Source organism: Lolium perenne, chromosome 6 (genome assembly GCF_019359855.2).
Source record: "Lolium perenne isolate Kyuss_39 chromosome 6, Kyuss_2.0, whole genome shotgun sequence".
Lineage (NCBI taxonomy): Eukaryota > Viridiplantae > Streptophyta > Magnoliopsida > Poales > Poaceae > Lolium > Lolium perenne.
The window spans coordinates 229,802,172-229,817,280 of record NC_067249.2 but is presented as its reverse complement, the minus strand read 5'-3'; the positions used below and the strand labels follow the sequence as shown (position 1 = coordinate 229,817,280).

At 47.5% G+C, this 15,109-nt stretch overlaps 2 protein-coding genes across 2 annotated transcripts; both read left to right on the top strand.

The window, feature by feature from the left end:
- Positions 1 to 390: 390 nt before the first annotated feature.
- LOC127305938 (uncharacterized) lies at positions 391 to 5,756 on the top strand. The gene is made up of 8 exons (XM_051336534.2): positions 391 to 648; positions 1,128 to 1,242; positions 1,331 to 1,432; positions 1,545 to 2,336; positions 2,817 to 3,177; positions 4,277 to 4,358; positions 4,453 to 4,710; positions 5,266 to 5,756. The coding sequence occupies exons 1-7, from the start codon at positions 532 to 534 to the stop codon at positions 4,666 to 4,668; spliced, it is 1,785 nt and encodes a 594-aa protein (XP_051192494.1). The 5' UTR covers positions 391 to 531; the 3' UTR covers positions 4,669 to 4,710; positions 5,266 to 5,756.
- A 4,486-nt stretch (positions 5,757 to 10,242) lies between these two features.
- Positions 10,243 to 13,776, top strand: LOC127309292 (putative mannan endo-1,4-beta-mannosidase 9). The gene is made up of 3 exons (XM_051340196.2): positions 10,243 to 10,752; positions 12,552 to 12,746; positions 12,883 to 13,776. The coding sequence occupies exons 1-3, from the start codon at positions 10,342 to 10,344 to the stop codon at positions 13,570 to 13,572; spliced, it is 1,296 nt and encodes a 431-aa protein (XP_051196156.1). The 5' UTR covers positions 10,243 to 10,341; the 3' UTR covers positions 13,573 to 13,776.
- The last annotated feature ends 1,333 nt before the right edge of the window (positions 13,777 to 15,109 follow it).

The window sequence follows — 15,109 nt, the reverse complement described above, 5'->3', positions numbered from 1 at the left end:
TCTAAAACTATACACACAGCACACATAATTTGGGCGTCCCTAGGAGGGAGTAGTTGTGGCACATATATGTGAAGGGGATTTTATTAGGGACCCCGAGCCCCCGGTGAGACACCCGCAAATTCGCTCCCCCTGGGAGTCGAACACGGGCGGGCTGGCTGGCCACTGCCGAGCACAGCCACTGCGCTGTCATGCGCGTCTCGTCACGCTCGTTGAACCGCTGCCGCGAATGCTGCAGGGGTTTCCCTAAACAATTGCCGCAGGAGCACGGCGTGCAGCGTGCTCGGCCGGCACCTCCAGCACGGCCGGCCCGGCACCCAAACAAAAAGCCCACCACCCACCGGGGGAATGTAGAGCCAGAGAGATCCAAGGCGGAGACCCGCACCATTCCTCCAGTCCTCCCTCGCTCGCTCCCACGCGCCATTTTTAATTTGCCGAGAAACCCCGCCCCACCCTGCTCCACTGCACTGCTCCGCCCTGGCGCGCTCGCCTGCCTGTCCATCCTCGGGGAATGCGACCGCGCGGCAGCCCACCATGCCTCGCCTCGCGCCCGGGCTAGGGTTCCCCGCGCCCACTCCCGCCGCCGACTCAGCGACGGCCGAGCGCCGCCACCCCCACTCCCGGCGGAGGCGCGCCGCGCCGCCACCAACGGTAATAACCTTATCCTCCCCCCGCATTGCCCTTCGTCTCCGGCATGGCACGCGACTAGGCAGGCAGGCCGCCGGATTATTTTAGTGCGCCGCGCGCGCGCGCGGCGGTGCGAGGTCAATAGATCCGATCCACACCACGCGCGCGCGCACATGGGGCTCCGAGGTCACTACCCGAGCTCGAACGCTCCTCATCCGCCTAACTGCCTAAGCAAGGAATAAAGCCAGGGAAAAGGCCTAGCAGAGATTCGAAAAGAGCTTAGCGCGGCCTGACCTGCGTCGTCGCTTTTCTATCATTGCTCTTTTCGTCGCTTTCGCCTCGCAAGCCGCCGTTCGATTTTTGAGTTTTCCTCTTTGGTCTTTGCTGCTGGCCACTGTGCGGTGCCCTGCTCGCTCGCTGTCGTCCTGGATTTTTGGTTTCTGCTCAGCTGAGCTGAGCTTCAGTCCTGAGACGCTCCCCTCCTTGTTTGGCGCTTTTCGCAGCCGGCGGTGGGGCCACGCGGCGCGGCCGATCCAGATCCGGGACTCCACCTCCACCTCCGCCTCAACCACGGCGGCCTCGCCTCGCGGGGCACAAGCACCGCTACCAGTCCCAGAGGTGGGTCAACTGAATATCCCACTGCCTACCACGTTCAGCATTCTGTCTCCTTGTGCCGCCGCACGCAGCTAACCCCGTTCACACGCAGACGACGACCACGACGAGGAGGAGCAGGGGGACTACCGCGTGGCGGCCTCGGCGGCAGCATCGGCGGAAGCGGCCGGTGACTCCTTCTCTAACTCGCTGAGAGGTAAACCCCCGCCGAATACGTAATGTCTTCTGTGTTGCGTCAAGTCTCAACTAGTCTGAAGTGAAGTGACTGCTCACTGTTCGCCGGACCAATCGTTTCTCTTCTTTTGCAGAGTGCCAGAAGCAGCTGCAGCTCAGGGCGGAGGGGGCAGCGCTGGTGCGTCCATCAGCCACGCACGAGCCCAACACCGACGCATTCGGCGGGATCGAGCTGCTGGTGCTCTCGCCGAGGTGCCTGCTCGGGGCGACCGTGGGAGGGATGAGCAAGAGCTCGACGGCCTCATCCCGGAGCAGATCAGGCACGTTTCCAAGCCCCGGGACCCCAAACTACAGCCGGCATTGCGCCGCGGGAAACATAAACATGCAGTACACCAAGGGGTGGAGCTCGGAGCGGGTTCCGCAGGGGGGCAGCACCAACCGGAGGTACGGGGGCAGCGGGGTCGTGCTGCCGTTCAACAACGGCCGGAAGCTGCCGTCCAAGTGGGAGGACGCCGAGAAGTGGATCCTCAGCCCGGTCTCCTGCGACGGGATGGGGAGGATGTCCGCGCCCGCGCCGCACCACAGGCGGCCCAAGTCCAAGAGCGGGCCGCTCGGGCACCCCGCCGGCGCTCCGGGAGCTTACGCGTCAGTTTCGCCGATGATTCCGTGCTTCGACGGTGTTCTGGCTGCGGCTAGTTTCGCGGCTCACTCGCCGTTCTCGGCTGGGGTTCTCATGCCTGACCATGTGCGCAACGGTGACTTCAGCAGTGGGAGAGGCAGATGTGGGGATGATGGCAGCAGTAGATCGTATTCGGCTGAGAAGGAGCCGTATATATGGAGATCGGCGAGTACGCATGCGTGGACGGAAACACTTATGGAGGCATCTGCCTTTGCTAATATCTCAGAGGAAGCTGCACAAGTTGCCGGTTAGTTTCTTCTCTTCAGTGTCTAAAGTACCTCCGTTCTATAGGAAACACATTTTTTGCTGCCTCATTTAATCTGTTCAATTAGATGCAATAAGAGAAGATACTCATCATATCAATAATGTATGGATAACATCATTAGATAGAACTCCTGCATGCCAATACATTGATATTAAGCAGTTAGCAGATTCCTTATCTCAATCTTACAATCCTCATGTATCTCAAATCCTAGAGCCCTTTCGGGAAAAAGGCTTTCCTATAACTATTTATATGAATGGTAAGGTGCAAGAAGTTGTAATTTTCACCTTGTAAGATTCAAATAAATAGCACAAGTAACCTAAAGCAGACCTATCTTGTGCCAATTTGTTGCAATAAGTACTTGAATTTTTGCATGCTCAAATAAAAAGTTTCAGATATATATACTGCTCAATCCTTCAGCATTGAGAGAAATCAATCTTACTATCTTTGTACCCTGTTACACAGATGATAGTTTACAGAGTCCGCAAGGTGAAACTTCTTTGATTTCAAGTCCAATCATAAAGAAAGATGTTGCTACACAAATGAGCCCCGATGACAGCATAATATCGTCCTCCCCAAAAGCGAGACATTCCTGCTCCAGCTTGCCTTCAGGACATGCTATTAGAGAGCCAAATAACCATACACCTAAAGTTGAAGTTAGGGATGTGGAGGTAGATGATCAAGTAACTGTTACCCGGTGGTCCAAGCGACACATAACACGAGGCTCTGATAAGCGATCAACAAATATTGTTGAGTGGAGGAAGAAGACTACAGAGCCCCGGGCCCCATCTTTTGATGAAAAAGAAAGAGAAAGCTGCATATCAAAGTAAGTTCTTATTCATGTTTGCTATTCTGTCTAGGAGTAAAATGATTCTGCACGGTGGCTGGATTTGCACTTCGAGGCACATCAGAGGATAAAGTGCTGTCATTGCCGTAATATAACTGGTAATCCTATATGGCACATCCTGCTGTCATGGTCCAAAGCAAGGCTTCCACAAAGAACTTGTGTTCTTGAAATTTATTAAGAAAAGGTCATCCTACAAGTCCCAACTTGCAGCTAATTCGGTTGTATGCCCGCATGTTGTACAGACTGCATGTGGTTAGGAAGGCTAACGAACCAAATATGGCATTGGTTGCAAATTGGTTGTAGATTTGATTACTATGAGGCCTGTTGATATGCTACATGCGGACTGTTCTTAGTGAACTAACTGAATAAGCAACTGACAGTTAACTGTGCGTTGGACAAATTTACAAAATTTGAAGTTCCTTCAGCTGGAGTCAAATGCAAATACTGTGACTGAAATAACACACTCCAAAAGTTCTGGGACCTGATTTCAGTTCACTAATTTTCTTTCTTCAGCAAACATTGGAAAAATAACATGACACACAGTTAATTCGATGCTCTATTTGTTTTATGATGTCATAGCATAACTTGTTACAGGTTACGAGGACGGACATAGATCATGAAAGGGCTAGTCTCTTATAATTAGCAAGATGCCAAATACTGTAAAGGATTCTCTACCAATGGGGTTCAATTGATTGATGGATTAGAAATGCAATTTTTTTTTGCGGGGGTGAAGGGATTGTATTAATTAAATTGCAGTGTCATTACAATCCCTTAGAACTTAGAAGGGCATCCAGAATGGCTTCTGGCCTAGACCCTGGGCATACATTGGTACGGCAATTTAATCTACTAAACTTAGTTAACATATCACTAGAAATGCACTTACACTATGAAAATCTTGGACTTCCATTCTAGCAGAAACCATACTTTTTAGTTTTTAGCTATGTAAGTCATGTTCCTGTTTCTCCCAATCTCCCATTGCACAGAAGACAATTTTGTTTGTTATTCATTAACTTATACTAGTAAAGGACACAAATTGTGAGATATCCTGTTGCTGATACCTAGTTATTCTTTGGTCAAGGTGCAAGAGGGAGGAAGCAAAGATCACTGCTTGGGAAAATCTACAGAAAGCAAAAGCAGAGGCAGCAATTCGGAAGTTGGAGGTATTGTTTTCTGGTTCATCAACCATGTTTGCATTATTGCTATTGTTTCTTTGGTTTTGCTACACACTTAAATGTTCTGCCCTCTGTATTACAGATGAAGCTTGAAAAGAAAAGGTCATCATCAATGGATAGAATTTTGGGCAAACTAAGATCTGCTCAAAAGAAAGCGCAAGACATGCGTACCACAGTTTCTGTTAGTGAAGATCAATGTGGTGAAGATCAATGTGCTGTGAGAGCAACCAAGAAGGCATCTTACTTGAGCCGGACTGGCAAGCCTTTCAGCTGCTGTTTCACCTATCAGGCTTGCTAGTTGTGATATAGTTGGTGTCCTACGATGAAGTAGAAACTCTTGGTGAGTTACTTTTGACCCTTAACTATTGGCTGAGTGTAGATTTGGTCCTCCAACTCTTAAACTGTGTACTTTTGGTCTCACCGAGTGACTTTGACCGCTCTAAAGCAGTGTTGACTGATACTTGTAGGCCACATTAGCAGTTCAACACGGCAATGTCTGCCATGCTTGCAATTTCTGACAGAAAATCTAATACAGGTCTTTTGAAAACTAGAAAAGGCAAAAAACAGAAGTATTATTTTGTTCTAAGAAGATACGTCATATTAAGAGTTCTAGTGCCAAGGCACTGCTGCTCGCTAATGATTTAATGGTTCCTGCATGTAGTTTGATGCTTGGGAAATCATGTACTTATGAAAGACCTTTTAGATATTTCATTCAAAGTGGACTAGATAATACCAAAATGAGTGAACCTACACACTAAAATCTTTCTAGATACATGCACTTATGAAAGGTCTTACATTAGTGAATGGAGGGAGTACATTTTAACAGGCAAACAACCTTCTAGAGATTTGTTTGAACTTCTACTAATATTACTCATATATCTTTGGAACCTTGCAGGCTAAGTCTGCCTTCTGAACTCAAGTTAGACTGCAAATTGCGAAGAACAGTATCTTGCTGTTGCAGCTGGAGATTGCAGGAGTAGTTAGAAGAGAGCTTTGCACTGTTTGATGACTTAAACACTGGAGCAGAGTGTACTACATATCAAAGTCATTGAGCAAAGTCTACTCTTGTAGCTGATGATACGGATTACTGCACTCGGTAGTCTGTATCTTCTGTTAATGCAACATCATTACACCACGTAGATCAGGAAGCCGACATCTCGAGCTTTTTGCTAGTTTTAAACCCAGATTGATCGGCAGGTTCTCGTTCTGCCCGTTGTCTATCTTGCCATGGAACTCTGTATGCAAGCCTTGGGGGCTCTAGTGTTAGATATTGGATTGGAAATTGTGAGAGCTGCACTCTTGAGATTCCATCTTACTCTCATGTACCCTGCCCTGGCTCACCCTTGAGGGCGGATGGCCATATATGCCAACATTTGATATTTTGAATTGCCCCTCGACTACTTTCTGTAGGGCATGTGGTGCTTTAGAGCATCTCCAGGGCATGTGGTGTTTTAGAGCATCTCCAACAAACGTGCTATATCAGACGCTAGACGCTGTATATTGGATTTACAGCGTGTGTTACGCAGATGCAGTGCGCCGCGCTGGTGACAGCTTTTGTAGATGCGTTAAACTGCCGTGTCGAATTTGTCCATTTACAGATGTGCTAAAATGCTGCGCCAAAAACAACATTTTTGCATAAATTGCAAAGTTCAATTTGCTACAACTAAATTTAAAACTAGACTAAACTACTTGGAATCCAAGTCGAAGTCGGAGGAGCGTGGTGTTGTCGACGACACCGGAGTCGACGTCTACTCGAAGGACGAGGAAGAGTCGACGATGATCGTCGATGGGCCGGCGCCATTGTTCTTCTACCCCTTCCTCGCGGCCTTCTCCTCCCTCTCCTTCTTCCTCGCCGCCTGCTTCGCCCTCCTCTCCTCCTGGTCCGCCTTCTTCACCGCCTTGGCCTCTTCCTTCTCGGCGTAGATGGCTTCCATCGCGGCGACGTCCTCCGGGAACTGGCACACCCACTCTCGAGGCGCATGCGCTCGTCGCACTCCACGATGATGAGGCGCTGCTCGAGCTTGCGCTGGTGCTGCCTCGCCTCGCGCGTGACGGCCGGCGACGGCGCGAGGGCTTCCGCCTGCTGCCGCGTCCAAACGTCATCGAAGTTCATCGAGCAGCGGGAGCGGCCAAGGCGCCAGCCGACCGCGTCATACGCGAGCGTCGCCTCGTGCGCGGTCTCGAATGTCCCGAGCCCGATGTGCTCATCGCCGCTCCGAATCTCGGCGTAGAAGGTACCGTTCGGCCACGCGCGGACCCCGTGGTAGCCAGAGCTCGAGCGGCAGCGTGGAGGCGGAGCTGCGCACTATCGAGGTGGAGCACATCGGGAGCGACGCGCGGAGCGAGGTGGAGGGGCAGCGAAGCGACGCTCGGCTGAAATGTCCTGGTGGTTGGGTGCGCGCGTGCCGCATTTTATAGAGCAAGAAGTGGCGCGGCAGGTTTGGCGCGTAGGATCGCGCAAAAACGTGCGTGGGCGAAAAATTTAGTTCGCGCCGCTTTTTCGCGTGTCCGCTAGAGATTTGTGTAGCCACTTCCGCGCTACATTTCCGTATACTTTGACCCATGCTCTTACAACGGTGGATTCAAATTAAAGGTGGGAAAAGGTATCGGTTTTGGATATCTGAATAGCTTCGACGTGGACGGCTATCCCTCTCGACTTCTCGAGTGAATCCGAGACGAATGACATTGCCAACGGGAAACGGTTATGCCTCAGAAGCAAATTCAAGTCCCATCGAACGGAAAGTTTTTTTTGTAGCATTCATGCTATCTGCTACGTGGCTCCACTTCCAACGCACAAGTATCCATCCACTCCCTTTTTCTTCCGTTGTTCTCTTCTGTTTTGCTGGTTAATCTCCCGTTACGCCAAACCAATATGTTTCGTGGCCGCCGGCACCTGCATGTCCATATCTTATCCCGTTCTGTCACTTTTTACATTCCTTCACTTCTTACATCTGACGGACTTTTACTTAGATCCGAGATTTCCCGGCCGTCGTGTTGAGAGTCTTTGCAAGCAATATGCGTTTACTTTTCATCTTAATTACTTCCTCCTGTCCATCTTATGTTGGGCGTAATTTTTCGTGCAAGTTAAACTATGCAAACTTTAACAAACAATATAGATAGTAATACAAAGATCTACCATAACAAATACATATAATATAAAAATATATTTCATAACAATTCTGAAAATATTATTCTGGTGTATATGTTTATATTCTTCTCAATATAGATGATTAAAATTTATGAAGTTTGATTTTGACCAAACCTTATGTGCAACATATTTTGTGGGCAGGAGGGAGTACATCCGAGACCCCCACCCTTAATTTTCTTTTACACGTTTGCAACATCGCCCAACATGTTTTTCTTGCGGTATGTAAGAAACATGGCAAAATTGTCAAAACATTTCAAACACAACCATACAATAATTTTTCATATAAGCAGTAAATCCTCGTTGGTCGCAACAAACCGACGACAAAAACCAACACACCTATGTATCATAGAAGAAAAGGATTTCAGCTACACATACAAAAAAAAAACTTACAACATGACCACAACATTTGCAATAAATGATTAGATTCATCGGAATATATCGTCCGTCTGCTTTCGAAGGACCAGACTAACATTCACTTTGGAATACCGACCTTGACGTCTTGGCCTCGCCGATGAAAAATATGGCTCATCAGAGCTCCGTCATCATAGAACCTGGTGAGAGCAAAGCTGTTCCCCATGGCCCGTCACTCGTCTTATAATCTGGGAGACATTTGCTCAAATTCAGAAAACATGGTATTTTATCAAAGAAATTATAATATCTAATGGCGCATGCCTGTTAGAAAAATCGTGCTCTGAAAGAAAGAAGCTAGTACAAGTAGATCAGATTTTTTTGCCTCCTAGATGCATTTGCATTCATTTTTTTTTAACAATTTTGCCATCTAATGGGTTATGAATACTGCCTCCGTTCCTAAAAGTAATGCTTATATTTAATAAAAATTCAGAGCTTACTAGGCTTGATTCAATATATAGAAGGAAGATTTAAATAAATACATTACGAAAATACATGTTATGTCGGATCTATTGATACTGATTTTGGTAATTGTATATGTTCATAGTTTTTTCTAAAAAAAATTAAAAAGGAGTGTTTCAAATTGCGGGCTATAGGGCCGCATAGCTGCGCTGTAGCTATTTAAGGAAGTTGCAGCTAGGGTTGAAAATGAAACGGAAATGGATGGAAACATGCTTTATTATTTTCGTTCCGGCTATCTTGATAGAATCAAAAACGAAATCGAAAACCTCAAAAACAAATATGGAAACGAAAATTACCAAATACAGATACGGAATGGATAGGAGACACATTACAGAAGTAGACAAACACAATATTCGTATATTACCTTGGTATATAGACCGAAAGACACACATAAATAAGTTGTTCACCCGGAGATGAGTCGTCGAGGACTCTAGGCGGCGGTTTGGTCGCATGGCTTCATGCACACAATTATATTGGAGTAATTATGGTTAGTATCTAGGCTCACTAATCCCTACCATATAGAGGCAATTGTGCAGGAGACGCTAAAACCCATCTAGGGTTCCCCCTACCCCTCGCTAGCGACGCCGCTGGTTCGCTCTATCTCTGGTGGCCTTAGGGTCTTGGAGGCGTGGCAGACCACGGCCCCTCTCCGTCAAGAGGTTTTCACTTCTTTGTTTAGTTTTTCTAGTGTCTTCTTCGAGATGGTGAGGCGGCAACTACATCTTCAAGACATAATAAGGTCATCCCCGTCCTATCCTTGCTCCGGTTGTGCGCCTAGCAGCGACGGAGGACACCTGGAGTTGTGCGTCCCACGGATCTTCTGGGATCCAGTCGGTTTTGTGTTCGTTGGTGTGGTTTCAGGTCTGAATCTTCCGATTTACTAGTTTCATCTTTTGCGATGGTTGATCTCTGGTGTGTTGGTCCTTTGTGGGCTTCGCACGACGACTTCCCGTTTGTCTGCTACGACAAACTCTACTACGACAAGCTTTGCCCAGCTCCGGTGCTGGAGCGGTGAGGAGGGCGGCGCGCGTGCTATATGTAGTCTTTATTACTTTCTGGGTTCTTTGTACCGCTACAGATGATTAATAGATTGGTGGACTTTCCGCAAAAAATTATGATAAGTATTTAGTGGATTTGATACGTGGACTGCCATGGTTTCATGTGTAAATGTAGGACTACCTTGAGCAAGTGCCTCCATGGATTATATATTCGGATTTTTTTTCGCATTTTCCGGGATTTCCTTGACGTTTCTGTTTCCAACAAAAATGGCCCCCCGTTTCCTTTTCTTTTTTGGTTTATAATTTTTCTACTGTATTTTCGTTCCTTCTGCACAAAATGCCTTTTTTTTTCTCTCTCTCTTCATTTCCTTTTTCTTCAGAAACGGATATGAAGTTTTCATTCTCTTTTCAACGCAATCTAGCAATGCGTCGTGCGCCTGCAGGCCAGTAAGCGCATGCACCCCCGAGTTGTGGGATCAAAACAAACAACCGCCCACTTTATGCATGCCCATGCTTTCCCGATCTGTGACGAGCGTTGGAGCATGGGACGATGAAACATACGTACTTCAGCTCACCTCCACCGTAACGGCCTCTTCATGATCGAAAAAACGCAACGTCCTCTTGATCGATTCTCGGACACATCGATCCTGATCTGCATAGTTATTTCATGTCGTGCGTTGCCACGCCAAAGTAAGCTAATGCATCAAGATCGAGTCGACGCTAGCTAGAGCTACTCACGCAACGCAACCGTCGGCATGGCACCATTGCGGCCCAGCCCGTCTGTTTCGTCTCGCCACGCGAGGACCCGTGCCTATATAACGGGAGCGCTGCATGCTCAAACATACCATCCTCATTACTCATCCACATCCATCGAGATCCATCGAGCACCGCGAACATTGCACCCTAATCACTCGTGCCGTTGCACGTACGTAGCAACCGCAGCTTTGGTTTCGCAATGGCCTTCAACGACACGCGGCGTCTGACACTGATCGCGTCGTGTTTGTCCGTGCTCCTGGCCCTCGCGGCCGGCGCGCGCCTGCCGAGCATCCACGCCGGCGCCGCCTTTGCCGTTAGTCCCTTGGAGGGCGCAGCGAATGGGGTGGAGGGCAGAAGGGCCGGCGAGTTCGTGAGGACGATCGGGGCGCGGTTCATGCTGGGCGGCCGGCCGTTCTACTCCAACGGGTTCAACGCGTACTGGCTCATGTACATGGCCTCCAACCCCGGCGACCGGACCAAGGTGATCGACACGCTGGACCAGGCGTCCCGCCTCGGCGCCAAGCTCGTCAGGGCCTGGGCCTTCAACGACGGCGGCAGCAGCCGGCCGCTGCAGATCGCCCCCGGCGTGTACAACGAGGACACCTTCCTGGTACGTACTGCACTACATGGACATGTCACGTCCAACGGCCAAGCTATAGGGCTAGATCGAGCAGCTTAATTAATTGCACGCCAAAGATAACCATGCCGTCACTTGAATCTCATTGATTTCGTACCATATATTGCGAGGTTAAAATTGCGTGCTACGGTTTAACTACAAGGACACGAATAATTAGCTGCTACGTACGTTTATCTTCTTAACCACAACACCATGGTAGCAAACAAAAAAAAAAGCACCACACGTTTTAATGGTTGTACGTATTGCTTTTTTTTCTTGTCATTATTAATTAGTGTTGCCCATTAAAAAGGTTTAAATTTTATCATTTTCTTTCCATTGTATCTTAGTCGTAAAAAGTTTGCTACCATTGAAAATGAAGTGTGCTGTAAGCATCTTTATCTTATACGAAATTATATGGAAACTGCTGGGCGTCCCCAGGGGGATCTGATTTCCCAGCCCCCGGGTCGCCAGCCGTCGGATCGGCCATCTTGGACGGCCAGATCTGCTTTTACTGAATGTAGCAAAAAAACAATTTCCGGCAGCAAAAAATAATCCGCTTTTGCTACACTTTAGTAAAAAACGGTTCAGTCACGAAATAAAAAAAAAGGCTGAGCTCGCGGGAGACCTCGTAGCAAAAAAATATGCTATTGTAGCAGAAAAATGCTAATGTAGCAAAACCCAATATCATCGGAAAAATCAACGAAGACTTCGCCGGAGACCCTAGCCGGAGACCTCGAAGCAAAATTTCTATACTAAAGTAGCAAAACAACAAAACAATTATAGCAAAAAAAGGATAGCAGACATCATTTTTTACAAGTCAACCTCACTGGAGACATTGATAGAGAATTTGTCGGTGAACTCACCGGAGACATCGCCGGAGATAACATAGCAAAAATAATTTACTAATAAAGCAAAATCACACAATGTTTGTAGCACAAATTATATGGTATTATAGCAAAAATGATCTTAGAACTCGCCGGAGACATCGTAGCAAATTTTCAATACCAAATTAGCAAAACAGCAGAATAATTGTAGCCGAAAAAATGTATAATCTTAGCATCCGTATTTTACGATCGGCTTGCGGCAGAGGAAGCACGTATCGAGGAAGTGGCCATACGGCATCCTGTCGGGCCCTCCGCCGGCGCCGCCGATCCCGCTCCCGCTCCAGCTCGGAGCTGGCCAGGCGCCTCCACGCGTTCGCCGACGCGCCGCCGCCGCCGATCCCGCTCCGGCTCTAGCTCCCCTTGCCGTTGCCGCCTCCTCTGCTCCTGCCTCCTCCGCTCCCGCCGCGGCCCAGGCCCAGGCCACCGGGCAGGAAGGCGCCGCCGCTGCCGTGGGCGGAGGAGGAGGAGGAGTCCATCGCCTGCCGGCTTGGCGCGGTGTGGTGGATTCGATCCCGACCAAGGGCGGGCGGCGGATCCACTAGAGGCAGATCCTGGCTCTTTGTTCGATCCGGTGACGGTGGCGGTGGCACTGTGGTGTTCGTCCGGGCGCAGGCAGACGGTGTGCGTAGAGGAGGGGGATCCCGGCGAGGTGGGCGGCGGGCGGTTGCGCTTGATGTAGAGCTGGAGGATTTCGGGGAGGAAACCGGAGGTAGGGGACGACCAGTTTGGTGGGGCCCAGTGACACGCGTCGCACGCACGAGCAGGAGGCTGCGGGACGTCCGTCCCCCGGGGGAATCTAATCATTTTCCAAATTATATTGTACCAACTATGCAAAGTAACATACACATTTGTATCCACGCGTGGAAAATAATTAACAAGTTATATATTTTCCTCTTTGAATATCTTCAGGGACTGGACTTCGTAATCGCTGAGGCGAAGAAACGAGGGGTCTACTTGATCCTCAGCTTGGTGAACAACTGGAGTGATTTTGGCGGGAAGAAGCAGTACGTGCAGTGGGCCAGAGACCAGGGCCATAACCTGAGCTCCGACGAAGATTTCTTCACCGATAGCCTCACCCAACGCTTTTACATGAACCACGTCAAGGTTTGTCCGTCTAAACTGCATGTTCATCCGTTGTCACGTTAATCTCATCATACTCAACATCGTGTATATGTGTCAATGCACCGTATACGTTGTGTTATTAACTTGTGTGCGTATGTCTTTTGTGTATGTGTACCAGAGGGTCCTCACAAGAGTTAACAACTTCACGGGGGTCGCGTACAAGGATGAGCCGACCATCTTCGCATGGGAGCTCATGAATGAGCCTCGCGTCCAGAGCGACCTCTCTGGAAAGACTATGCAAGATTGGGTGACGCTGATGTCCGCCTACGTCAAGGCCATCGACGCCAACCACATGGTGGAGATCGGGCTCGAAGGGTTCTACGGCGAGTCCATGCCCGACCGTAAGAAGTTCAACCCGGGCTACACCGTCGGCACCGACTTCATCTCCAACAACCGCATCCCTAGTGTTGACTTCGCTACCATCCATTCCTACCCCGATCAATGGGTGTCGGGGTCTAGCAACGAGGCGCAGGTGGAGTTCATGAGGAAGTGGATGGCGTCTCACATCGAGGACGCGGCAAAGGAGTTCCAGAAGCCGCTGATCGTGTCAGAGTTTGGCTGGTCCGCACGGTCGAACGGGTATACAGTGGCGACACGTGATGACTACTTCCGCATGGTGTACGACTCCATCTACGAGTCGGTGAAAGAGGGTGGGCCATGCGCCGGGGGTCTCTTCTGGCAGGTGATGGCGCCTGGGATGGAGGGGTGGGCAGATGGCTACGAGGTCGTGCTCGAGCGCTGCCCCACCACCACTGCCATCATTTCCCAAGAGTGTGCAAAGATCGGCGGCTTCATGCCAAGAGTCTAGCTTGGATCAATGCATTCATTCCGTTGCGCCCGCACCACGGGAAGCATCCGTGAAGGAAGCAAAGGACTTACGAGACAATATGATATTCACAATTATTCACGTGAAGATCTCACAAATAAGGCTAACATATGTATGTGTCATACCAAGACATAGAGGTATGACTGATTGTAACAAATTGATTAAAAAGCTAATTAATTAGCTTCTAAAAAAATAAATATATGTCAGTAGTATTTTGTATGTTTCTTTCTCCTTATACCTGCCTAAAAATTTCCATGTAAAGAGATGAGGTAGTTTTACTCGGACCAAATAGATTTCGTGAGCCCCACAAAGGTCATAAGCCTTGGTGCTCAACCGAGAGTATGTCCCGGTTCATACTTCCTAAGGTATGAGGCCCGACTAAAAGACAAGCCAATCATTGCCCATCTCAGTGACCTCACATTTCATCCTTTGTTACAAGTTTTGGTGACAATATCTACGCTCAATTACCCTGCCTTTAAAGATACTAAAGTTTTCACCCTGTAGCACTCTTAAGTTTTGACCACCCTGGATCGGCAACCCTTATTAATCTCATATTCTTTATAAAAAATAGTACCTTTATATTTTAATGCAATGATTCTTTTAAAAAATAGTTTGATAAAAATAATCAAATATTATACAAGATTGAACTTACCTGACAAATGTGAGGTACTACAATTTGTAGATTCTATTTGACCCTGGACCTAGGGTTCTGAAATATCATTATTATTTTCTAGTAAGAACAATGTTTAAAGAGTCAAATGATGCTATGATGCATATATAGTATGAGATGTTATATTGTTAGTGTGTCGAACCCTCTCTTTGGTGATGTTTTTAAGGACCCCTTGTTATTATTTACCACTTTTTTCAATTATTGGCTTAGAGGTCATTTCTTTTTGGTAAAAGGTATTGCTTTATTATTATTAAGCACTAAATGATAAATACATTTTCTTGAAATGAAACACTCAAAGTCTTTTAGTGGTATGATCCTAAGGATACATTTAAATGTTCAATAAATTTGTCGTTTAGGTTTTCATTTTAATTTCATTTCGGGATTTTCATATATGTGTTTGAATTTCACTTCAGAATTTTCACATATCTCCTTTAATTTCACTTTAGAATATCAATGTTTTGAATAAATTTCATTGTAGAATTTTCATATATATATTTTTTTTAAATTGGTCTTATTAATGTTTGAAAAACACTCAACGTTTTGTTTGAATTTTAAGTTCGAAATTCAAAATATTTATTTTAGCATTTAAATACCTCAAATAGTTCTTTTAATAAAAGTATTTTTAAGGTTCAAATAAATTGTACATTTGATTGGTCATTCTTCTCCTTCTAAGGGTATTTTTTGTGAGTAATGGTCTCACTTTTATTTATAGGACTTATAAATGGTTTTTTTGGAATCACTAAAATGCCCCTAGTGGGTCCCACTAGTTAGACCGACTAGGTTAGACTAAATCTGATTGATTGGACCAAACCGGTTCACTCCTCTCTCTCACTCGTGCTGCTCTCCCCC